General features: G+C 40.7%; 1 protein-coding gene across 1 annotated transcript in view; it reads left to right on the plus strand.

Annotated features, from left to right (window-relative positions):
* LOC136862916 (cell adhesion molecule Dscam2) overlaps positions 1-27151 on the plus strand; it is a 476298-nt gene that overhangs the window by 214203 nt on the left and 234944 nt on the right. Inside the window, exon 8 of the mRNA XM_067139195.2 lies at positions 18869-19147. Coding sequence (XP_066995296.2) covers positions 18869-19147 — 279 coding nt within the window. The remainder of the gene's footprint in view (positions 1-18868; positions 19148-27151) is intronic.

The following is a 27151-nucleotide window of genomic DNA, read 5'->3' on the forward strand; positions in this document are numbered from 1 at the left end:
TATCATATGACCAACCATGCATTTCCACACTTGGACTGGTAACTTTCATGGTAGTGAACTACAATTATCTCTCTGGAGCAAAAAACAAATTACTCAGTATGTTAGTGTTGCGGTCAACATAGGAGCTTGGGATGTCATCTTACTATTTTTTTGCTATTTGCTTTACGTCGCACCGACACAGAGAGGTCTTAGTCTTATGGCGACAATGGGATAGAAACGGCCTAGGAAGTGGAAGGGAGCGGCCATGGCCTTAATTAAGGTATAGCCCCAGCATTTGCCTGGTGTGAAAATGGGAAACCACGGAAAACCATCTTCAGGGCTGCCGACAGTGGGGCTCGAACCCACTATCTCCCGATTACTGGATACTGCAATTATCCTAGATATCTATGCCTACTGGATACTGGCTGCACTTAAGTGACTGCAGCTATCGAGCTCGGTGATATCATCTTAATATTCCTATGTTCGCACAGGGGAAGCAATAACATGTTTGTGTTTCCGAGTGTCGAGGACAAGAACACGGTTTGGAAGGACCAAATTGTCCATATTCTACTGGCACCAAAAGAGAGAAGAGGAATATTCACCTTTGATGAAAATGTTCTGTAAATATTCCACACAAACAACTTACTTCAAGAGAAAGTAAACAATGTTATATCTTGTGGTAATGTTTTGTTGTAACCTTTCATAATGTAAATGAGGGATACTTCTGCTATTTAATACATTATTGTTGCATATTACTGTCTGGAATAACCTCATACATGGGGTAATCACGGACAGTAACTTAAAAATACTGCCTGTCCGAATTTACCTCAACAGATATGATAAATTCAGACATACTTTAATGATTTTTAAAACATGGTGGTGTGTGATTTTGTGTTTCTTCCAGTGTTCATTATATCTCTTCCATATGTAGCTAGATGTAAAAATTAAAGTAACGTAAATTAACTACATTAATAAAGAACATAAACAAAATATTGCTAAATGTGTTGGAAATAAACCCAAATTACGGTATATGATATTTGACACCTAGGACATAAACAAACAACTTTCATGTAAAATTACAAGTTCATATGTCAAATAGCTTTGCAGGGATGAATAATTTTGTTTCTTGAGCTTAGAGGTGGAAGGTTTTAAAATAGTTCATACTCCACACCTAGGATATAAAATGTATACTGCCATTTGGCACTTTGTTTTGGTACGTTAGACAGTTTTGGAGGAATGAGTATTTTTATTTTTACAATTTAACCCCCATTTAACTACATAAGGAGTTAATTTATTAAAATTGTTGCCATAAGACCTATCTGTGTCGGTGCGACGTAAAGCCCCTAGCAAAAAAAAAAAATGACTAAAACATTCTGTTATTTAACACTTAGGATATCATCTGAAATTTTGACTTCTTAAGTCAAACAGTTTCTGATTAAAAACTAAGAATTTGAGGAGCAACCATCATTTGAAATTTTATCTTAATTTAAACAGATTGAGGGTAGTCAAAACCCCTTAGGTCTGTATTGTTTTAACACCATTTCTTGTTTAAAATCCAAAACATATAGGAGAAAAAATCACGTGAAATTTCAAACTAGTATGTCAAGCGGTTTCAGAGAAATTAATGTTTTTGGCATCAGGCCTCACCCACCCAATCAAAACCCTTAGTGATGTATTTTTTTAAGACCATGCTGAAATACATGTTCCATTACTGGTGCTGTATGGTATTTATCCTGTTTCAAGAAAATCTGACCAAAAAAAATAATTTCCAACACATATTTTACCCCCTTTTCACCACTTTAGGCTATGATTTTCAAAAATAAACAAAATATATATTGAATTATTTACATTTTGTAGTAGTTTTACCAAGATTCAAGTCTATAGGCATGTTTATAACAATTCTCAATATAAATTGTGAGACCCTTTATTACCCTTTCAGGGGTTGAGTTTTGAGAAATCCCTTCTTAGTGAGTCTCTACATTATGAAATAAGACCACTTACCAGATTTTATATTTTTAGCTTCAGTAGTTTCTGCTCGGTGATGAATCAGTTAGTCAGTCAGGACATGTTATTTTATAGTGTATGTATTGGGTGGTTTATCCTACCCTTGTAATCTAGTTGTATGCAATCTGCTGTGTTTACTACAGTTCTGAAAATATATAGGTCCCCCTCCCTAAACCAGGGTAATATAACGAGATGTGTGGTCACGGGCTAGAAAACAGCAGGAATCACGAGCACCACTATTAAATCATTATGAGTACCCCGAATGATCGCCATAAAACTAGCACAAATACAAAGAACTTGTACCTTACCACAAGAGGTGTACACACAGACTTAGAACAGGTATTGTATAGGCTGGTAACTACCCATTGCATGTCATGCCTCACAGTAGCTCACCTGGCAGGGGGGGTGATTGGAGATCTGAATGTGGCATTAGCTTCCACCAACTGATTTGTTTATTTGGCCATGAAAATGGGCAATGGTATGGTGGCATATAGTATGGAGCTGGGTTGGAAGAGGCTAGGAAACATGTGATGTTGTTTAATGTAGCACATGCTTGAAGTGGCGACCTTAATGTTCAATGCAGAGCTGTGTGCATGTTGCAACATTTCCGGCATAATGGATCAGCATGAAGACGGTTCCGGATGACAACAGTCGCATGCAGAGTAGCTCCATCATATTGAAACTGCATCCTGCAGCAGTCAAGAAGTGACATGTGTTCCAAGAATGGTGGTAGTTCATCTTGGAGAAACCGAAGATAGCATTTTCCCTTCAGAGATCCATGAAGGAAATGGGGGAAAATTAAGTGATTGCCCATGATACCACACCATACGTTTACGCCTTACTGTACCTGGAAAGGTGCCTGTCATACCCGATGAGTATTATCCACACACCAGTAATGCATATTGTGGTGATTAATGGTTCCATTGTTGTGTCCACATACTGTAGGGTCCATTGACAGAATGCCACCCAGGCTTTGAAATCATGTCCCTGGAGCTCGTGGTGTAAGTGCAGATGGTACAGGTCAAACCACTTGGTATGCAGTATCCAAGAAATAAATGTTTGGCTGATGTTTGTCTCCTGTGCAATGGCTAGTGCTAGTGTGAGGGTTATACTGGATAGTGTCCAAGACAACCTCTTCATTGTGGGCGGACATCACAGGATGAACTTGAATAGGCCGTGTCCTTCCCATGGATGCAATAGCGTGCAGACCTCTTTCCACACTCTAAAATGTCATGCCTGCTGGTTGTCGTCTATCCAGATAGAGTACTTGATACAGGTGTTTTGCCTGGTATGCATTATCTCTAGCTTCTCCATAGAAGAGTAACATATCCACATACTCATCACCGGAATGTAACACGAGGCAGTGAATAAACTTTGTGCTGTGTTGTGACTTGCCTTGAAGGAGGGGAGTTTGCACAGCTATATAACTATCAGCCATTGCATGTTGTTATTGTGATGAGTTGGGAGGGTAATAAGATAAATTATCACTAGACTGGTAGATCTTATACTAAGATTTATTAACTAAGCACTAAATGATATTGAAACTGTATTTGGAAACTTTTTAGGTAAATTGGTTGAATTGTGGCATTTATGTTCACCACTGGTACAAATTAGTCATAATGGTAATCTTAAAAGCAAGAAGTTGAACTGGTATACTGAGGAACTGACCCAGTACAGAGAAAGAATGCTTTTGCTGTATAGAATTTATAAAAACTCTTGTCATGGAGGAATCGAGCAGAATGGCATGTATAAAGCTTATCTTAACTGTAAAAAGTTATATAAAAGAAAACTTATCCATGCCAAAACTTTAGCTTGTGAAAAATATATTGAGAATGAATCCAACAAATGCAAAGCGGCATGGGATATTATAGTACAAGAAAACATCCCTACTCAAACTCAAGACACATTTCTCGATCCAGAAGAACTGAATAATTATTTCTTAAACTCTGTAAAAGAAATCGTTGATCAAATTAAGGCAACAGGTACAGATGTGAGTGACTTTCTTCACAATCTTCCCCCCTGCCGAAACACTTTTCACTGGGTTGAAATCACATATGATGAAGTAATTAAAGCCAGCTTAAAATTATCAAACTCTAAGAGTATGGATTGTTATTGGTTATCTAATTACATCATCAAAAGTATAATACATTTCATTCCTGAACCTCTAGCTTTTATTTTTAATAAGTGTTTAGAGTTTGGAGTTTTTCCTGATCTACTTAAAATTTCTCAAGTTTTTCCAGTATTTAAAAGTGGGGACAAAGAATTTCTTCAGAACTATCATGCAATCTCAATTGTTCCAATAATTTCTAAAATATTTGAATCACTTTTGTACAATTAACTTAGCAATTATTTTCAAACTTACAATCTCCTATCTGACTGTCAGTTTGGGTTTTGACAAGGTAAATGTACTACTACTGCTATTCTTGAAGTTGTTAATCAGATATTAACAGCTTTTGAAAACAAGCAGGCGATCTCTTTGGTGTTATGTGATCTAAGTAAACCTTTTGACTGTATTAATCATGAAATCTTACTTGCAAAGCTTGAGATGTATGGTGTCGAGTATCCCTCACTGAACATAATTAAGTCATACTAACAGATATCAGTTTGATATAGATGTTGATTCCCATACGGAATCTGAAATATTTGTCCTGAATGAGTAAATTTATAATACCAATATAAATGGTCCGTTATTGGACATTATAAATTTTCCAGCTAATTCATTCCTGGTTGCCAGCGTTTCGCCCCCGTGTGCTAGGTTGGGCTCATCAGTTGGTACCTAGCACACCTACCAAGATGCATGGCTAGTGCATACCGTGGAGGCCATAGCGTAGGCTACTTGAAGCCACCGGCAGTTTGTCTCAATTAAAAATAGGTACTCCACTTTGAAGAAAGTTACATCTGGTGTGCCACAGGGCTCTGTCCTCGGTCCATTTTTATTCATTCTGGCAGTCAATGATTTACCGCAAAATGTCAATATATTGTATGCGGATGACACAACATTAATTACAAAACACCAGAGCATCTCAGATTTGCATCAGATGTCACAGGAAGCTCTTGCAACTGCAATGCATTGGTTTTCATCCAATAGGCTGTTGTGCAATGAGGATAAAACTCAATTTCTCACACTAGGATTATCCAAAGATATTGAAAGTCAGTCAGTCAAACTTTTGGGTTTTTATATTGATGCCAAATTGAACTGGGAAACACACATTGATCATGTTTGTAAAAAAATATCAAGAGTGGCCTATTTGATATGGAAAATGAGGTATTTAGTTAGCAGTGACTACTTAAGGATGGCATATTTAGGTCTCTTCCAGTCACACATTACTTATGGACTGTTTTTATAGGGCATTCTTCTTATGTATATAATATTCTTCTAATACAGAAAAGGGTTGTCTGAACAATGTGTAGGGCTGGTGCAATTGACCATTGTTGACCTCTCTTCATTAAGCTTAAAATACTGACAATTATAAATTTGTATATTTATATATCTTTGACATATGTTAAAAACAACAAAAATGAATTCAGTACTAGTGAAAACATTCACCTTCATGATACTCAGGACAAAGCAGACATTGACATCCCAATTCACAGGCTGTCAAAAACTGCTCACTCACATAAAATCAGTTGTTTAAGATTATTTAATAAATTACCACATTCTGCACGGTCCACTCCTTTAAGTAATTTTAAAAGAAAATATGATTGGTTAATAGAAAATCCATTTTATAATACCTCTGGATTCTTAGAAATGGATAATGTTAGTATTCAGTTTTAATAAAAGGTGTATGTTCATTTAGCCTTAGTAATATTAAGTACTAAATTATTTTCAGTTGACGAAGCCTATTTCATTGTATATGGTCAATGGCAAATAAAGATTCTTGATTCCTGACTAAAACTATACAGGACTACACATAACATTCGCTCATAACACACACACACACACACACACACACACACACACACACACACACACACACACACACACACACACACACACACACACACACACACACACACACACACACACACACACACACACACACACACACACACACACACAGTTTGCGCTCTCTCTCTCTCTCTCTCTCTCTCTCTCTCTCTTTCTTAGTTTCTCACTTGTTCTAACACTACAGACTATTCTTACAAGCTAAACAGTTACATCACAAAGTCACACGTCACACGCACTTGCACCCTAGAGCAGTATACACTGTATTTCAAAAGCAGCCGCACACTACACAGTTTGCGTGTGCTTACACATTCGCAAAGTCCGTCACACACATTCACGGTCCCTCTTTCACCATTAGACCATGCTGTAGCATGCTAGTCCGCACTTCACAGCACTGACAGTCACCCACTGACCGAGCTCATGACTGAACCACACCAACTGCAACTCAGGCAAGTCACTCCTGTCTTATATATTTGCGCCAGTCATTCCAGAACAGTACGGATGCTGGATGTATCCATGAACCTTGCAAGAGGGAAGACTCCAGGTTAATCGTCTCATAATTTCCATAGTCCTATGCCATGCCACCATGGGCAGAAGTGAGAGGGGGCCAGTCTAGCACCAAAGCCTTGTTCGTGATTGGTGCGGTCAAAGCGTAAGTGCGTGGGCCAATACGGTGATGTCGCCAGCCCATAGCAAGTTGGCATGGCAGACGCTATAACCTTTACACTGCCCCCTCCTTAAGGCTGCTCGACCCGAGCTGCTCCACATTATCGTGTCAGGTGATCCAGGTGAACAACTATCATCTTCCCTTGGGGAGGCTGCCGGATCCAGTAGATGACATCGTTGATCCTGCTGATGATTGTATATGGGCCTTCCCATTGTGGCTGCAGTTTTGGTGACTTTCCCTTTGTCTACACCGGATGTCAGCCACTGTCGATGCCTCTTGGTTTGGAATGGTGTAGACCTCTGGTCACTTTGAGAAGTAGTCCATGGCCAGAAGTAGGTAACAGTTTCCGGCGTCGGATTTGAGAAATGGTCCAGTGACATCAATAGCGATCCTTTTGAAAGATACTTCAATGTTGTACTGCATCATCTGGCTCCTACTCCTGGTATGTGGGCTTCGGCACCCTGCGCAAGTGTTACACAGCTGGCACATCCTCTTGACATCATTCCTCATGTGCACCCAGTAGTAACGATGTCGGGTACAATCTTGGGTCTTATTCAATCCCAAGTGGCCGGCAGTAGTGCCCGCATGCAACTCAGTCAGCACTTCTTTTCTCATGCTCCTGGAAATTATCAGCTGGGCAATGTGCTTCTTTCCATCGGTCGATTCCCACACACGGGTAAGTACTCCATCGTTAACCATGAGAGATGACTACTGGGCACAGTATGCCTTATACGTTGGACTGCGCTCGGCGATGTCTTTCCATTCTGGCCTCTGCCCCATATCTACTTCGCATAAGATCAGCCCGATGTTGTCGTCCTTGAGCTGCTCCCTGCTGAGGGTGCCTCGATCCCATCCTTCAGCTGTGGTGGCACTCATCACCCGGACATCCATAATGTCCACAGTTCTCAAGGCATGGTCTTCTGGATAGAGCATCAGCGCTGCAGTGTTTCTTTCTTTGTCGGTGCTTTGTGGTGAAGTCGTACTCCAGAAGGCATTGTACCCAGCGAGCTGTCTGTCCTTCTTGGTTTCTGAAGCTTAGGAGCCAGGTCAATGTGGAGTGGTCAGTGCACAGATGGAAAGGCTGCCCATACAGATACTTGTGAAAGTGCTCCAAGGTCTTCACGATAGCCAGCAATTCCCAACGCATCATGCAGTAATTTCTCTCAGCTTTTAACGCTTACTGAAATAGGCGATCACCTTTTCCTGGCCGTCTCTCACTTGTGACAGCACCCCACCAATTCCCACATCGCTGGCGTCAGTGTCTACAATGAACATTTCCCCAGCCTTGGAGTATCCTAGGATGGGTGCCATATACAGGGACTCCTTCAGCGTCTGAAAGGCAGCCTACGCCTCACTTGACCATTGGAAAGGCCTCCTCTCCTCAGTGAGCCGTGTAAGAGGCTTGTGATGTCTGCATAGCCAGCTATGAATCTGTGGTAGTATGTTTAAAGGCCAAGGAGACTCCTCAGTTCTCGCTAGTCCTTCAGCACTGGCCTGTTCCTGATAGCTCCTAGCTTCTCCATATCCGTGGCTACTCCCTCAGGTGACACAATGTGCCCCAAGTAGCGCACTTCCTTCTGGAACAGCTGACATTTTCTGGGATTTAACTTTAAGTGAGCCCCTCATAGTCTCTGGAACACTCTCCACAGGTTCTTAATGTGCTGTCTGAATGTGCGTCCCACAATAATTATATCATCCAGATATCTGAGGCAGGCGTCATGAGTTAGCCCACTCAGTACAGACTCCATCAGTTGCTCGAAGGTTGCTGGCACGTTGCAGAGGCTGAAGGGCATCATGGTGAATTGGTAGAGCCCTTGGCCAGTTGAGAACGCCGTCTTCTCTTTGTCTTCCAGATGGAGTGCCAATTGCCAGTATCCAGACTTCAGGTCCAAAGTTGAAAGCCCCTAGGCTCCAGATAACGTGTCCAGAGTGTCATCTATCCAAGGTAATGGGAAACAGTCCTTCTTTGTGATGTCGTTCATTTTGCGGTAATCGGCGCAGAAGCGGAGCTCACGGTTCTTTTTCTTCACCAGGACCACTGGCAATTACCACAAGCTGTTCAACTCCTCGATGACTCCCCGCTGCTTCATCCAGCATCAGGTTGATTTCCGCCTTCTTTGCCAGGGGTATCCTACGAGGTGGCTGTCGGTTTAGAGCAGCTTCGCCAGTGTTAATGCGATGGTACACTCAATCTCTCTTTCCATAGTTGCCTCCGGTAGCAGTGAAGATGTTCCGGAACTCACCTCGAAATGTTTTAGGGCATCACATATAACCTTCCGGATCTGCTTCCAGGGCAAGACGTACGTGACTGGTTCATAAGTCCTAAGCTAAGTCCCGCTGGGTATCCTCTGCTCCTGTGGCATCAAATTCAATATTCATACTGGCACGCAGCTTGATGCCGGAACAAGCGTCCTGGCCACGTAGAGTCCTTGATCGGCAGTAGGCAATCCGGGTTCAACAAGCAAGCTGTCAAGCTGTCACCTAGTACAGGTGCCTCTAAATGTGCCGTCACCATCATCTCACTGTTGGCTGGTATCACTTTGTCACTGGCCAGTGTTAATCATGTTACTTAGGGTTGCATCCCTGGGCGTCAGAGCATTACCGCTTGTCTGCCGAGCCACATCACATGTTGTCCCATGTCGGCAGTCGCCTTGTATGCCCATAGCACATCTAGACCTAGGATGAATACAACCTTGATGGCTGCAACAAAGGCCCAGACTCTTAGGTGTCATTGTCCCAGTGTCAGTTGAAGTAGCGCCTCCTTCAGGAAAGGGATGGTGTCTCCTGAGGCCGTTTGCAGCATGTAGGGGTGGTTGGGTTCCTTCTCTGGCTGTCCCTCAGCAATGTCAGGCCTGGCGATGGTTAATGCTGCCCACGTGTCTATTGTGTCCTGGCACGGCCTGTCTTCGAGCCACCCATCGCCAATCAAGCTGTCGTTGCTCCGCTCGGTGACCACATTTAATGTGAATAAAGGGGACGGTAGTAATGGTGCCGACGACCCTCTCTCCTTGTCAGCCCTTACTCGTTCCTCTTATTGGGGACCGCCACTCACATGGCAGTACAACTTTAGGTGGCCACACTCACCGTAGTTCCAACAGGTGATCTTATTGATGCATCAGCGTCTCGGTGGTGGTGTGCGTCATTCTCCTGTAAGGGGATGGGTCTCTGGCGTGTCCTTGCTTCTCAAGACTCATATTCTCAGTGACGGTGCCGCTGTTCCCTTCACTGCCTCCATCCTCAGGGCTTAATGTCAGGGCCTCCCTGAGGTTATGCTCCCCACTGAACATCAGCTTTTGACGGATCTCAACGACGCGGAGCCCATCAATGAATGTATATGCTTCCTCCTGCTGAATGTGGTTCTGAGGCAGCCCATCCAGAGCCTTGTGGGCTAGCTGCTTGACATCTTGCAAGAATTCCTGCAGTATCTCATTAGCGCGCTGGGTCCTTTTCCTCAGCTGGACTCAGTAGTTGACTGCCAGCTGGTGGTCACCATAATGGCTGTCAAGCGCTCTAACAGTCTCCTCATAGGTGACACCCGACTGAAAGCCATGTAGCACTTCCACTGCTGGTCCTTGCAGTCCGGCGATTAGGTGCATGGCCCTTTCCTCCAATGTCCAATCGTTGTGCATGCACACGGTCTCAAATTGGGCCCAGGTGGTCCTCCAAGATGTGGTCCCGTCAAAGCATGGGGGTTTCATATCTGCGGCACCCTAGCCGCTGTCACTGCTGGTGGTCCTAGCATGAGTCACTCTTGAACGCTGGGCACTTACTTCTTCTTTTAGGTCTCAAACCCTTGACTCCACAACCTATGGGATTTATCTGATCTGTTTTTCTACCAGTTCCTGTACATCCTGCATAATGTCACTCTTTAATTTTATTTCAAGAGAGCGTATTTCCTGTCCTAATTTACATTGTCCACCCTTAAGTTCATTTAATTCCGGTTTCAGTTTGCTCTTGATTTCATCCTGTTTGGATGAGAGTTTGGTTAACTTATTGAGGACAGCCTGAAATTGTTCGCTATCCATTTTACTGTTCACTAGAAATTGCTAGTTACGAAATTACTGCCACCAGTCGATCCCAATTTCTGACACCAGTTGTGACAAGTTGGTGGGGTAGTAAGATAAATTAACACTAGACTGGTGGCTTCTATACTAAGATTTATTAATTAAACATTAAAAGTACACAGCCTCCTCTGTGAACCATGAGACCTTGCCGCGGTGGGGAGGCTTGCGTGTCCCAATGATGCAGATAGCCGAGCCGCAGGTGCAACCAGATCGGATGGGTATCTGTTGAGAGACCAGACTAACGAATAGTTCATCGAAAGGGGGGTAGCAGCCTTTCGGTAGTTGCAAGGGCGGCAGTCTAGATGATTGACTGATACGGCCTTGTAATAATACTCAACATGGCTTAGCTGTGTTGATACTGCTACACGGCTGAAAGCAACGGGAAACTACAGCCGTAACCACCTCCCGAGGACATGCATCTCTCTCTGTATGAAGGATGTACTGATGATGGCTTCCTCCCGGGTAAAATATTCCGGAGGTAAACTAGTCCCCCATTCGGATCTCCGGGTGGGGACTACACGAGAGGGGGCGATCATCAGGAAGATGGATACTGACATTCTACGAGTCGGAGCGTGGAAGTTTGAATCGTTGTGGTAGGTTAGAGAATCTGAAAAGGGAGATGGATAGGTTAAAGTTAGATGTAGTTGGTATAAGTGAAGTACGTTGGCAGGAAGAACAGGATTTTTGGTCAGGCGACTACCGAATTATCAACACGAAATCAAACAGGGGTAATGCAGGAGTTGGTTTAATAATGAATAAGAAAATAGGGCAGCGGATAAGCTACTATGACCAGCATAGTGAAAGAATTATTGTCGCCAAGATAGACACCAAACCAATGCCCACCACAATAGTGCAGGTCTATATGCCTACTAGTTCAGCGGATGATGAAGAAATTGAAAGAATATATGAGGAGATAGAAGATTTAATACAATATGTCAAAGGTGACGAGAATCTAATTGTGATGGGAGACTGGAATGCAGTGGTAGACCAAGGAAGAGAAGGTAGCACGGTAGGAGAATTTGGATTGGGACAAAGGATCGAAAGAGGAAATCGGCTGGTTGAATTCTGCACTGATCATAATTTAGTCCTCGCCAATACTTGGTTCAAACACCACAAACAACGGCTGTATACGTGGACGAGACCTGGAGACACTGGAAGGTATCAAATAGACTTCATTATGATTAGGCAGAGATTCAGAAACCAGGTGTTGGATTGCAAAACTTTCCCAGGAGCAGACTTGGACTCTGACCACAACTTGTTGGTCATGAAATGCCATCTGAAGTTGAAGAAATTGAAGAAAGGAAAGAATGCAAAAAGATGGGATCTAGACAAGTTGAAAGAAAAGAGTGTGAGGGATTGTTTCAAGGAACATGTTGCACAAGGACTAAATGAAAAGGCCGAAGAAAATACAGTAGAGGAAGAGTGGAGAGTCATGAAAAATGAAGTCAGTAGGGCTGCTGAAGAAATGTTAGGAAGGAAGAAAAGATCAACTAAGAATCAGTGGATAACTCAGGAGATACTAGACCTGATTGATGAACAACGAAAATACAAGAATGCAAGAAATGAAGAGGGCAGAAAAGAGTACAGGCGATTAAAGAATGAAGTGGATAGAAAGTGCAAGGTAGCTAAGGAAGAATGGCTGAAGGAGAAGTGCAAGGATGTCGAAGGCTGTATAATCCTGGGAAAGGTAGATGCTGCATGCAGGAAAATCAAGGAAACCTTTGGAGAAAGGAAATCTAGGTGCATGAATATTAAGAGCTCAAATGGAAAGCCACTTCTAGGAAAAGAAGACAAAGCAGAAAGATGGCAGGAGCATATCCAACAGTTGTATCAAGGTAACGATGTAGATAATTTGGTTCTGGAACATGAAGAGGCTGTTGATGCTGATGAAATGGGAGACCCAATTTTGAGGTCAGAGTTTGACAGAGCTGTGAGTGACCTAAATTGGAACAAGGCACCTGGAATTGATGATATCCCCTCTGAATTACTGACTGCCTTAGAAGAAACCAGCATGGTAAGGTTATTTCATTTAGTGTGCAAGATGTATGAGACAGGAGAAGTCCCATCCGATTTTTGGCAGAATGTTGTTATACCTATTCCCAAGAAAGCCGGTGCTGACAGGTGTGAAAACTACCGCACCATTAGTTTAGTATCTCATGCCTGCAAAATTTTAACACGTATTATTTACAGAAGAATGGAAAAACAAGTTGAAGCTGAGTTGGGGGAAGATCAATTTGGCTTCAGAAGAAAAGTAGGAACACGTGAAGCAATCCTGACTTTACGTCTGATCTTAGAGGATCGAGTCAAGAAGGACAAGCCCACGTACATGGCATTCGTAGATCTAAAAAAGGCATTTGATGATGTTGATTGGACCAGGTTATTTATGATTCTGAAGATGATAGGGATCAGATACCGAGAACGAAGAATTATCTACAACCTGTATAAAAATCAGTCTGCAGTGATAAGAATCGAGGGCTTTGAAAAAGAAGCAGCAATCCAGAAAGGAGTGAGGCAAGGCTGCAGTTTGTCCCCTCTCCTTTTGAATGTTTACATAGAACAGGCAGTAAAGGAAATCAAAGAGAAATTTGGAAAAGAAATCACAGTCCAAGGAGAGGAAATCAAAACCTTGAGATTTGCCGATGATATTGTTATTTTATCTGAGACTACAGAAGATCTCGAGAAGTTGCTGAATGGTATGGATGAAGTCTTAGGTAAGGAGTACAAGATGAAAATAAATAAGTCCAAAACAAAAGTAATGGAGTGCAGTCGAACGAAAGCAGGTGATGTAGGAAATATTAGATTAGGAAACGAAGTCTTAAAGGAAGTAGATGAATATTGTTACTTGAGTAGTAAAATAACTAATGATGGCAGAAGTAAGGAGGACATAAAATGCAGACTAGGACAAGCAAGGAAGAGCTTTCTTAAGAAAAGAAATTTGCTCACTTCAAACACTGATATCGGAATTAGAAAGATGTTTTTAAAGACTTTTGTGTGGAGTGTGGCATTGTATGGAAGTGAAACATGGACGATAACTAGCTCAGAAAGAAAGAGAATAGAAGCTTTTGAAATGTGGTGTTACAGAAGAATGCTGAAGGTGAGATAGATAGATCAAATCACGAATGAAGAGATACTGAATCGAATTGGTGAGAGGAGATCGATTTGGCTAAATTTGACAAGAAGAAGAGATAGAATGATAGGACACATCTTAAGACACCCAGGACTTGTTCAGTTGGTTTTTGAAGGAAGTGTAGGTGGCAAGAACGGTAGGGGTAGACCAAGGTATGAATATGACAAACAGATTAGAGCAGATGTAGGATGCAATAGTTACGTAGAAATGAAAAGGTTAGCTCAGGATAGGGTGGCATGGAGGGCTGCATCAAACCAGTCTATGGACTGATGACTCAAACAACAACAAAAGTACACAGGACTACACATAACTTTTGCTCATAATACACACACAGTTCATGCTCTCTCTCTCTCTCTCTCTCTCTCTTAGTTTCTCACTTGTTCTAACACTACAGACTATTCTTACAAGCTAAACAGTTACATTACATAGTCACTCATCACACGCACTTATACCCTAGGGCAGTGTACACTGTACTTGAAAAGCAGCTGCAAGCTACACAGTTCGCATGCACCTACACAGTCTTACTTTGCAAGGTCAATCGCACAGCTTCACGGTCCCTCTTTCACCATCAGTCCATGCTGTAACACGCTAGTTCGCACTTCACAGCACTGACAGTCACCCACTGACTGAGCTCACGACTGGACCACACCAACTGAAACGCAGGCAAGTCACTCCTGTCATACATCTGCGCCAGTCATTCCAGAACAATCCGGATGCTGGATGTATCCATGAACCTTGCGAGAGGGAAGACTGCAGGTTAATCGCCTCATAATTTCCATAGTCCTATTCCATGCCACCATGGGAAGACGCGAGAGGGGGCCGGTCTAACACCGATGCCTTGTTGGTGATTGGCACGGTCGAAGCGTAAGCGGGTGGGCCAATACGGTGACGTCCCCAGCCCATAGTAAGTTGGCATGGCGGACGCTATAACCATTACATTATTGTTCCATTGGGACACACTTTGCCCTACCTGTGGTCTGCGAAGCTTGGAACATGTGTCACGTAGCTAACAGGTTGCCTTTGCCTTATGCACAGACCATCATCTCCTCATCCTTGTCTAATTCAGCTCCATACTCTATGCCACAATACATTCAAGCTTTACAGGGCAAAATAAACAAATCAGTCATTGGAAGCAGTCAAGTATGCAACCTTACCACATTCCAGGCAATTGGCAGTTAATAAAAATACTTTTGTGAGATTTGAACCTTTGAGCATTGTCTACTATCATATCTCCCACCGTGCCCTTGCTATGTGAGCCTTTGTGAGTTCTGACATGTAGCGTGCATTTCCCAGCCTATACAACACCTGCTGCTGGTCTCTGTGTGCAATTCCTGTTGTAAGGTACATGTTCTTCATATTTAGGCTCATTTTACTGGTTCATTCTAGGTACCCATAATGAATTTATAGTGGTGCTCATGATTTCTGCTGCCTTCTAGCCAGTAAACACACATCTCTTTTTATTACCATGGTTTAGGGAGAGAGACCTATGTACATATGTTGGTTTTTAAGTTATGGCAACCATGCAACAGGTTCTGCATGAGTTAACAGACATGCAGAAATGGCTGCAATACAACACTTCTCTTACACACTTGCAGCATTATGATCATGAAGGAGAGGACTTCTTATGGCATATTATTGCCACTGATGAGATCAGGGCTAAATCTTATGAATCACAGCTGAAACACCAATCGAACGAATGGCGTCATCATGGATCACCACAAAAACAAACAGTTCAGCAGACCCCCACCAACGTGAAGTCAGTGGTGATTCTTGCCTATGATTGGGATGGTTTGATCTTAATGCATACCATTCTCTCATAGCAAACCATTAATGTGGTGTACTACTGTTAATTTTTGCGAAACAAGCTGCGAGCAGCTCTGAGAAGAAAATAGCGACATTTCATGGATAACCCAACCCTCGTTCTCTATGACAGTGTTAGGGCACACACAGCAGGCATTGTGTCTGAACTGTTCAGTTGCTTGGGCTGGGAGGTGTTCTATCACCCCAGCACCCCCTCCAATATTCTCCGGGTTTAAGTTCCTGCAACTTTGATTCAATCCCTAAGATGAAGGAGCCGCTATGCGGGAAGCATTTTTGTACAATTGAAGACATTTTGGAGGCCACGGGCTGCACTCTTGGCACCATCAACAGACTGTGCAGTGCCAGCGGGATTTGACGGCTTCCGTATCGCTGCGAACACGATGTACACAACGCTGGTGACTAAATGAAGGCCTATGAAACTTATAACAATGTATGTATGTTCTGTATCAATAAATAAAATAGTTGCCAATACTTAAAAACCAAGCCTCCGTGGCTCAGGCAGCAGCACGCTGGCCTCTTAACCGCTGGGTTCTGTGGTTCGAATCCTGGTCACTCCATGTGAGATTGGTGCTGGACAAAGCAAAGGCGGGACAGGTTTTTCTCTGGGCATTCTGGTTTTCCCAGTCACATTTCATTCCAGCAACACTCTCTATCATTTTGTTTCATCTGTCATTCATTACTCATTGCTGCAGAGGAGTGCAACAGGCTTCAGCTGCCGACACAATTCCTATTCTCTCCGCTAGATGGGGGCTTCATTCATTCCATTCCTGACCTGGTCGAATTACTGGAAACAGGTTGTGGATTTTCATCTTTTTCATTTTCACTTTCACTTAAAAACCAAACCTATTTCAGATTTGTGGTAAAAGCATCCAGATGCATAAAACTAGATCCCAAGCGGCTGGTGGACCATCCAGTATAGATTATACATAAGAAAATTTAAAGGCTCAATAATACTGCCTTGCAGAAATACTTCTTAATCATTACTGGATTAGATACTATACTTTGAATACTGTGTTAACTTGCATAATTTTCACTTGGGTGTAATTTTCACTCGCGAGTCGTTTTTGCTCGCACGTAATTTTTGCAACACAATTTTGAATCGCCATTTTAGATATTACTTTTCCTTGAGTAATTTCCTTCTCATTTTTAATTAGTTTGGACTAGTTAACAATGTTGAGAGAACAAATCCTGTGTTAGCATTAACTGTTAAGGATTTCTGTACCTGAAAAACAAGTTGCTACTAAAAGCTGATTTTTTGTGATAATGTAACAAAAATAAAAGCCATAAAATCATAAATAATTTCCTGGTAAGAAAGAAGATATGATTAATAAACTTGTTATGGGTCAGTCGTTGACTCCCACCATTATGTGACTGTTAATAGTTTTGTGAGCATTTTCTACCGTTGCTGTCTCTGACAAAAATTAGTGATCTGCGGGCGACTGCCAGTAAAGGCAACATATGTTCGGCCAGTTTTTCAAGTTCGCTTAATTCCATATGTGGAAGGAAACAGGAACCAAAATGAGGAGGGAGAATCTGGTGTTTCAGAAACACACATTCGACATTGGCAAAAAGAAAGTGAGTTGTTATCAGCCACAAAAATTTGTCGTCATGTATTTCAGGGACCAGGAATTGGAAAATTTTTGGACAACACCTCCCTTGCTGACCAGGTTGCCATTGCCATTGATGACACAACAATGAAAGAATCTGAGTCAGAGACCAGCAATGGTAATGATAAAATCTAGGGTATGAGATTTTATAATCCGTTTAAATTACAGTAGACCTAAGAGGTTTCTGTAGTTCATTTTAAGTAACAGACTTTAATACTGTACACAAAATTGCTGTAAAAACTAATGTTAATGTAAAATTTTCTTATTCATTCCAGGATACCAAACCTTGTGAACAAGCCAATGATGGGCTTTAAGTTTCTGACCCTTTTCAAAGTTAAGGCCTATTTAATTCATTTAATTTTTATTTTGCCAGTTTGCTTTACATCACACTGATACAGATAGGGCTTATAGCGAAGATGGGACAGGAGAGGACTAGATGTGAGAAGGAATTGACCATGACCTTCAATAAGGCCTGGCATTTGCCTAGTGTGAAGATGAGGAACCACAGAAAACCATCTTCAGAGCTGTCGACAGTGGGGGTTTGAACACACAATCTCCTGAATACAAGCTGAAAGCTATGTGACCCAAACCATGCAGCCACTCGCTCGGTAGGCCTATGAATTATGCTTGTATTAATATAAGTGTATTGTAGTAACACATAGTGGACGGTGTGTTCTTTTTGCATATATTACACACCCATACTTCAAGACGGGTCTTTTTCTTTTTTCAAAAATAAGTACAGAAAATATGCAAATAAATATGGTAATTCTAAAATACAGACAAACTTTCATCATGAAGTGCTAATGTTAAATAGTAAAGTACATATTCCTAGTTTAAAGTATGATAATGGTACTGAATGATTATCACAGATAAAGTCATTTATGAACTCAGATTATCATTATCAACAGCAGCAGCACAGGGCTACTAAGCATAGACTAAATATTTCTGGTGTGCTTTGATCCAGGAGGCCTACTTCGTCATTTCTTGCCCCCGTTAAATTGTGTAAAACATCTGTACATATCAGTATCTGCAACAGCTTTCATAGATAGCTTACGATTTGATGGGGCTCAAATGACTTCACCTTGTAATGTGCAGTTGTATATCTTTAGGGCCTTAAGAACTTCATATTTGGTACTTCCCGGCTCAAGCCATATAAAATAAAAGTACCAAACAAATGATGTTATATCATTGAAACAGTTCGATGTAGAGCAAGCCAATTCACTTTCATTTGAATCACTCTTATATTTGAGAAAAATGTATTACTTCTCCCTTACATTATTATTATTATTATTATTATTATTATTATTATTATTATTATTATTATTATTATTATTATTATTATACAAAATTTAGCTTTCATGGTTATATTTTTCTTTAAATTCATCTATTAGATCTGCCAAGTACATGCCAAACACAAGTAAAGTACAGAACAGAAATGGCCAACCAGATACCAATCATGTGCTCAGCAGACCTATTAGCTGAAAGTATATTTGCATCATCATCATCATCATTGTCTTGATAATAATCTTCTTCTCTTTCCAGGCCAGCATAAACCTCATAGAGTTCACTCTAATATTTACTTGTATTTTAGTATTATGTTACCATTGGAGCAGTTTACTTCCAAAGCTGCACTTCAGAAAGTTTATGTTACAGTTCCTCCAAAAATTGCTCCATTCGCCTTCCAAACGGACCTTCACCTGGGGGATCGAGCTGGGGTGCAGTGTTTCATCACCAAAGGTGATCTTCCTTTGAGCATTTCATGGCGAAAGGATGGGCAAAACATCGAATCTGATGTAGGTGTACGTCAGTTGGGTGAACACATCAGCTCCCTCAGCATCGAGAGCCTGCGACCACACCATGCTGGAACCTACACCTGCTTTGCCGCCAACTCAGCAGCTGAAGCCTCTCACTCATCCAAGCTGCTGGTCAATGGTAATCAGACGCAAGCATCGTCTGGCCATCCCCTGTATTCCTTATGCTGTCATCCATTGGAACCTGTGTATGACAATATGCGCCACAATAAACTTAAGGAATTTTTCACCAGCCTGCTTCCAGCTGGACGATGATTGCTAAAAATAACAGTTGTATGTAATTATATCAAGACCCACTCTCTTCTTCCAGTTCCTCCCAGGATAGGTCCATTCACATTTGGTGAGCTTATCGAGGGTGTTCGCACTCAGGTACAGTGCGTGGTCCAAGATGGTGACATACCTCTCACGATCACATGGCTCAAGGACGACGAATCACTCCCCCGCGAGTTAGGAATTCATGTGACTGAAGATGCCTACTATAGCACGCTCGCCATACCCCATGTGGGCCGGAACCATGCAGGAAACTACACGTGTATTGCCAGCAACCAGGCCAAGAAGACACGAGTTACAGCACAGCTTATAGTCAGCGGTAACGTAACTGTGCTGTCAGTTCGTGTCAGCACCGCACCGCATCTTACCGCACCAAACAGTGTCAGTTAAATCTAGCTTCACTGCACACTCTCGTTATACATTTACACATATTACACAAAGTAAGATATTTGGTTTGGCTTCGCTGCACTGTGTGCCAGTTGATGTCCGCACTATTGTCTACACGGCAGACACTGCCATGCCTCGCCACTGCACTACATGGCTCGCATCAGGAATCAGTTCGACTCACTCAGGAACACACTTGCACCCTTGTCTTGGGTATACAATGCACCGCTTGATGGCTTTGTCGAATGCACTTTAGTCATATGTCTCAGATCACTATCCATCCAGTAGACCAAGTTAAAAGAAGTAATTTCTTAACCACATAATTTTGTAACTTCAAGTGTGCCATTCTCTCTCTGAGAATCTTGGTCACTTGGTATGTAGTGTAGGTAATAACATACCTAAGAATTGTCTTACAATATCTATAAGATTAAATTCCTGTGAAATCATGCATAACAAGACTAGTCACTGATCAATTTTCCTCTGATTAGTCTGATCTTTAAAATAAATAAAAATATTCTAAATATGAATATTTACCAATAATATTAATATAACTTCAATAATTAAAGACTTAACATGTTAGCAAATTTTGTAATTAATAATTTAAGGAAATTTGGTCATGTTCTAGTATATGTTTTTGACATTTTTTCTGAATAATCAGCTTCCATGCAGGCAATGGATAGTCATCTCTTCTGTTACATTGCATCTGCTGAATACATCTAAATCAAACCCTTACAATTTGATTACCTTTGAGTGCCAAACCCAACTTGGAACACCTAGCCAAGAGCCAGATCACTCTGGACCTTGAATCTTAGACTAGTCCACTGTAGCTGAACTCACATTAATGTATTGATAGATCAGAGGTAAATAATATGTATATTTTAAGTTTTTGAAAAATTACAGTTTGAATTATAATCAAAATTATTTACAAGCAGATATTCCTGGAAAATTTATAATGTCCAATAACAGACCATTTATATTGGTTTTATAAATATAAAGCTGTAGAAGTTATATATTTATAAATATTTAAATGTAAAAGCAAAGTTTACTAATAATTTCACGGTGAATTTCTAATTTATTTGAATATCTTACTTATTTTTATTTCTTCGTTGCAGCTATATATCAAAGTTTGGTGTCATGTTTGATGTGGCCTCTAAATTGATATCACTTGAAGATATACGCTGTTTGGTTTTCTTCGAGTTTATGACCAAATACCTGTGTTCATAAGTATATGGGCTCCCAGCAGCAGCACTAGCACTAACAAACCTTCAATATTATTGCTCATCCCCTGGTTCTGTTGCATTTGTCCCCAAACAAAACATTCATCGACAGAAGGTACTGCTCTGTGTTTGGTGGACCAGCACTGGTATAGTGCACTTTTAATTTCTAGTGCATGGCAAAACCATCACAACTGGGGTGTGCTCATCCCAGTTGCAAAGGGTTGCAGTTGGCACTGCGTCAGAAACAGCCAGCACTAGTCAACAGGAAAGGAGCGATCTTTCTTCAAGACAATGCTAGACCTCATACTGCGAAAGCAACCAAGGAGGTAATCAACACACTTGGTTGAGGACTTCTTGTTACAGCCGTGACATTGCTCATCTGACTATCACCTGATTTTAGCCATGGAAAACCATTTGGTTGAACAACAGTTCCAAAACCGGGATGATGTCACGCAGGCCAATTTTTGCTTCTAGGGACAAGAACTTTTACAAACGTGGGATTTATAAGCTTGTATCTCATTGGGAACATGTAATTGAAGCTCAAGGAGATTATTTTGCTGAATAAAATGCATTTGCAAGAAATTACCGAGTCATTATTTATTTCTCACTGAAAAATACGGCACAAACGTTTTTCGATACCTGATATATTACATAATAGGTGTTGCAGTCATTCTGCATCATATTTGTATAGAAATAATGTCCAATACTTCCCGCCGATTAGTGGATCCGACTATTAATTTTCGGGGAGCAGGATCTAAATTAGCTTCCATTTTAATTAAAACTATTCTACAGGTGATATTCCCACAATTTATCATAGAATTAGAACCCATTTCAGCCATAAATTAGCAATATCATTTATTTTGAATGCATTTACCACGCAATGTACTTTTCAACCCCAATGACTCAATTATATGATTAAAGAATTTTCTGTCACTTTGTATGAGAACATCTTTTGTCATCTGAAATCTTGTATTTTATCTCTTTGGCCTCTGATCAGTACCTCAACACAAACTCTCGTCAATATATAAGGAAAATAAATATCACAGTGTGACAGAATGTAGTGGGATTTCTTAGTTGAAAGTATATATACTCACACATTAAAACAATGTAGATATGATCCTATAATTAATTTATAATGGCAGTGCATATTTAAAACAGTACTCACCTAATATATAGAATATGAAGAACCAGTTGTGCTAATATATCACACTACATAAAATTACTTTTAGAGTCAGAAAGAAGCATGTGTCAGAGTAAAATTTTTTCCAGGAATATTTTTATAGGTTTTGTAGTAGAATACTTCTAGGTATCGGGCAGAGTTTTGTTGTTTATCAACATTTCATCAGTTCTAATTGGATGGTTACTATGCTGGATATTGGTTTGGGACTGTGGGTATATCTCTCTCTGTCTCTTCATTTTCATCTAAGTTTCACTGAGCTCAGTAGCACAGTAGGGAAATGTTAAGTGAGAAGAAAGGCCACTTCATTTGATTGTCAGTTGCTCTTCCCTCTCTAGTTTACTGTGTGGCTTCAGTGTATTGGTTGCAGTAGTATTAGATGTTGTGTGTGAGATTGCTTTTCAGTGTGAGTCCCACTTTATATGTAAGTAGGGATGTGTATGGTTACTGTGTTTATTTTTCACCTATTTATGTGCTACGAGAATTCTTGGATAATTTGATCAGTTTGAGTTTGTATGTATGTATTCCTTCATTCAAAAGTATATTTTAGCATACATATATTTAACACATTCACTCCCAGCTCCCTCCACGGGTATTTATTCATTCAGCCCTGTGATTTTTAGATGCCACCCTGACTTGCTAGGTAATATATAACTTAGTGTGTTAGGTATTCAGCCCGAAGGCTGGTTTGATCCCCCACAGTTCCACTGAAAGCTATCAACAGATAGCCTAGGCATCACTGAAGAGGCGTTCTAGGGAAATGAGGAGTAAGGTAGTTTCCCGTTGCTTTCCTCACTGAGCCAGTAGTTGCTACTGCATATCAGCCTGCCAAGCCCACTGAAATGCATGCACCAACTGACCCTATGAGCGATATTTTCACACCATTCTTAACAGGAACTGGCTGCATAAGGAATGTTATTACTAGCATCGCTCATACTTCGGTCACTTTCACATTGTCAAAGCCAAGGATGAGACTGAGACAGGTCAATGAAAGTAACAAATTGCTCTAGCCCATACCAGAAGACACAGTGCAGTGTAAACACTACATCTCACCAGCAGGGGCCACTCCTATATTAAAACCCCTAAAAATCTGAAAATTATGTAACCACTTTCACAAGATGATCTAGTATGATTTTGTATTTGCCATGACTATTCCTATCATCACTCAGCACCACTTGAATTCCAACCGCACACTTCAGAGACCTCGGGACTGGCATGTGTTTATTCAGATCACACATCCCACAATGCCAGAAATTACTCCAAGCTGTGTAAAATATTCATCTGCTGGCTATCTACTGACAAACTGAATACTGTGTCATCTAACGCACATTTGAACGTAAAAAGTGGGCATGAATTCAAATCCGACTAAGGTCGGTTACCATATTCTACACAAGGGAAAACTAATCTGACCATGGTCAGATATGGGAGTAAATGTGTTAATACCAGTTATTTTCCATAGAATTCCTTCCTCATAGGCATTCTAGAATCTAGACCTAGTAAAGAATTGAATATTTTATGTTTTGAATAATGAAGATAAACACTATGGCTTCAACTTATGAAAGTATTATTGTCAGTAACACTGACCAGTGATGGTTTCATTACCACCATTACCGCCATTGTTTTCTGGGATGGCGTTTGCATCCTGAATCAGGATCCAATGTTAATTTTCCCACATCACATCACCTTAAAATCTGATTTTTTTATGCACATGCACTAATGCACTAATTACGTTATTAGGAGGAGTGTTGCTTTAAATAAGACTTCTGAATTAATTTATTAACACAATCTCCTGCAGCCATCTGGCAACCCTGTATAATCATGCTCATGGCCCAAAGCTCAGTGGCCCCAATCTGTTACAGTGCATTGGGCACCACAGTCTAAGTCATATTTTGCTTGTTGGTGAAAGAGATGTTTGTCTTCATAAGTATCCTATGCATACTGGACTAATCTTTTTACTGAACTTATATCAACATGCCTCACCATGACTGCAAGAACAGTTCTGATATATTCTGTAATGTGTGTGGAAGTTTTGTGCCATTAAAACTGTGAGGTCATCGCCATAAGACCCATCTGTGTCGGTGTGACGTAAAGCAAAATAGCAACAAAAAAAAACTGTGAGGCAAAATAACCAGTTTCATGACAAAGGCCTACAGTGCATCAGACTGGGAAACCACGTAAGGCTTGTATAGAGCAGTTCATTACCACCATTACCGCCATTGTTTTCTGGGATGGCTTTTGCGTCCTGAATCAGGAACGATGAGCGAACAGTGTTACCATTCAGAATTCCAGTGGTGTGGTGACAACCTACAGATCACAGTATGCACTGCTACTTCTGTGAATGTGAATGTGAAGGAATCCAAGCAATATTTCATCTACAATTTTACCAATTTTCCATGGCCATAATGTACCAGTCCTGCAGTATCCTGAACAGTTATATGATTGTTGCCATGATGCTTTCACGGCCCGTACTTATAGACATGATATAGGCCTTTGGGCTTATGCCATGTCAAGAAAATAAGGTGAAATTCTTTATGTTTCGCAGAGAAATTTGCTCTGCGTCATCAAAAGAAAATCTTGACTGTCCAGATTTTCTTCTGATGACACAAAACACGATGATGCAAAACATAAAGAATTTCACCTTATTTTCTTGACACGACATAAGCCCAAAAGCCTATATCATGTCTGTAAATATATGATTGTTTCCATTCTGAATCTGATTCATAAATAGCCAGCGTTATTTCTGACTGTGATTTCTTGCCAGAAAGTGTTGAAAATCAACCCAAAATTATTGAGCAAAATGTGTTGAATGACTTTGCTCAAGATCTTGGCCTTAAAAAAAATAATCTGCTGAGATACTTGAACCTAGACTATGTGAAAGAAACACATTGACACTATGGACAATGTATTATTGGTACAGATATTGCAAAGAACAATTTCCACCCTTTTTTTTCTGAAGAGTGTACTTGGGTTTACTGCAACAGCATTCTGGATGTTATGCTGAAACTAGCAGTACCACTGTTTCACTCTACCCACTGGAGACTTTTTATTGGTGCCTCCAAGCATAGTTTGAAAATAAACTTATATCAGTTTCCATTGCACATTCAGTTATTGGAAGTAAAACATACGGAAATCTTGAAATGAAGCTGTGTGAAATAAACCGCCATAAGTGGCAAGCATGTGGTGACTTTAAAGTGATAGGTATTCTGTTACGGCTACAAGCAGGTTACATAAATCACTCCTGCTTTCTTTGTGAGTGGGACAGTCGAACAAGGTCACATCACTGCACCCAAAAGGAATGGCTTCGTAGACAGTTGATTGTGGGCTCAAAAAATATAAAACAAAGAGGTATTTTTGACAAGTCTAATATACTGTTACCTCCCCTTCATACCACCTTCCCTTCATACCAAAGTAGAGCTTATGAAGAAGTTCGTCCAGGCACTAAACAATGAAGGTGAATGCTTCAATGCTTGCAGTACCGTGCCATTGACTGCTAGGCATCAGTAATGCTAAAATCGATTTACAGAAAACTGATGCTAATTTTGAAGAATTATGTGCATAGCAGAACGATCGGCATGGAAGGCATGCAGTCAAAACTTCCTTGGCAACACAAAGGATCAACATTCCAAACAAAGTTGGAGAGAATGCTTGTTTCTTTCCAAGATGTAGGCTGCAGTATGAGTCTAAAGGTGCACGTTACATTCGTAACTGGACTATTTCCCTGAGAACCTTGGAAGAACAAGGAGAAAAATTCCACCAGGATCTAAGGGAAGTAGAACACAGATATCAAGGGAAATGGAACACATATAAGTTGGTTGATTACTGCTGGTTATGGAAGATAGAAAATCCAACTACAGTTCACAAGCAAAAAGCAACACAAAGGAGTTTATTAATATAATTTAAGATATAAAATTGAAACCATAGATTGTCATTCTAGAACATGTTACTAGTAAAACAGTAAGTGCAAAGCACTATTTCAGATGCTTTTAATTTATGTTTTTCCTCAAATGTGTTTACACAATACATTATCCATTTTTATATTATTCTCATGAATATAACAATGTAAGGAGTGTTGAGGTAAGTAAAAATAACTAGGAAAAAAGCATTCCTTACATGCAATGAAATTGTGTATTAATCCTGCATGTATGTGAGTTTTATTTTATATTCATTTTGATTTTGCAAAGATGCCTGATGTGGTGGAGAAAAACTGACTTTAGATCCAGATTCAGCATGCCTGAAATTTGAAAACTTACTACCAGTACTTGAACATTATGTAATGATCAGGAAGTTTAAATTCACAGGCAAGTGTAATTTTGTTTAAGAGCGATTCCACAAGTCAGCAACTCATAATTATAATAATAATATTGTTATTGGCTTTACATCCCACTAACTACTTTTACGGTTTTTTGGAGACGCCGAGTGCCAGAATTTAGTCCCACAGGAGTCTTTTTACGTAAGAGTATATCTACCAACACAAGGTTGACCTATCTGAGCACCATCAAATAACACTGGACTGACCCAATCTTCAACCTGCCAAGTTGGGGTCAAAAGGCTACCACCTCGAAATGTCTGAGCCACTCAGCCTGGCAATTATATTTATATTCTTAACGAAATATTGAATTTTCATTACACAGTTGGTCCAAGAAATTGATTTCACTACATACTGTGGCTGTGGAAACATAGGAGGATGTGATGTGAGCTTAATAAATAGTTTGAATATAACACTGTAAGTAATTATGAAATATTAAAATACCGGGTGTGTTGGCCATGCGGTTAGAGGCACGCAGCTGTGAGCTTGCATCTGGCTGATAGTGGGTTTGAATCCCACTGTCAGCAACCCTGAAGATGGTTTTCCGTGGTCTCCCATTTTCACACCAGGCAGATGCTGAGGCTGTACCTTAATTAAGGACACGGCCGCTTCCTTCCAACTCCTAGGCATTTCCTCTCCCATCATCACCATAAGACCTATCTGTGTTGGTGCGACGTAAAACCACTAGCAAAAAAAAAAAAAGATTTAAAAATATTCATAAAATTCTTAAAATCCTACAATGACACTATTTCGTGAAATTTACATACTCTC

The sequence above is a fragment of the Anabrus simplex genome, chromosome 2 (genome assembly GCF_040414725.1).
Source record: "Anabrus simplex isolate iqAnaSimp1 chromosome 2, ASM4041472v1, whole genome shotgun sequence".
In the NCBI taxonomy this organism is placed as follows: domain Eukaryota; kingdom Metazoa; phylum Arthropoda; class Insecta; order Orthoptera; family Tettigoniidae; genus Anabrus; species Anabrus simplex.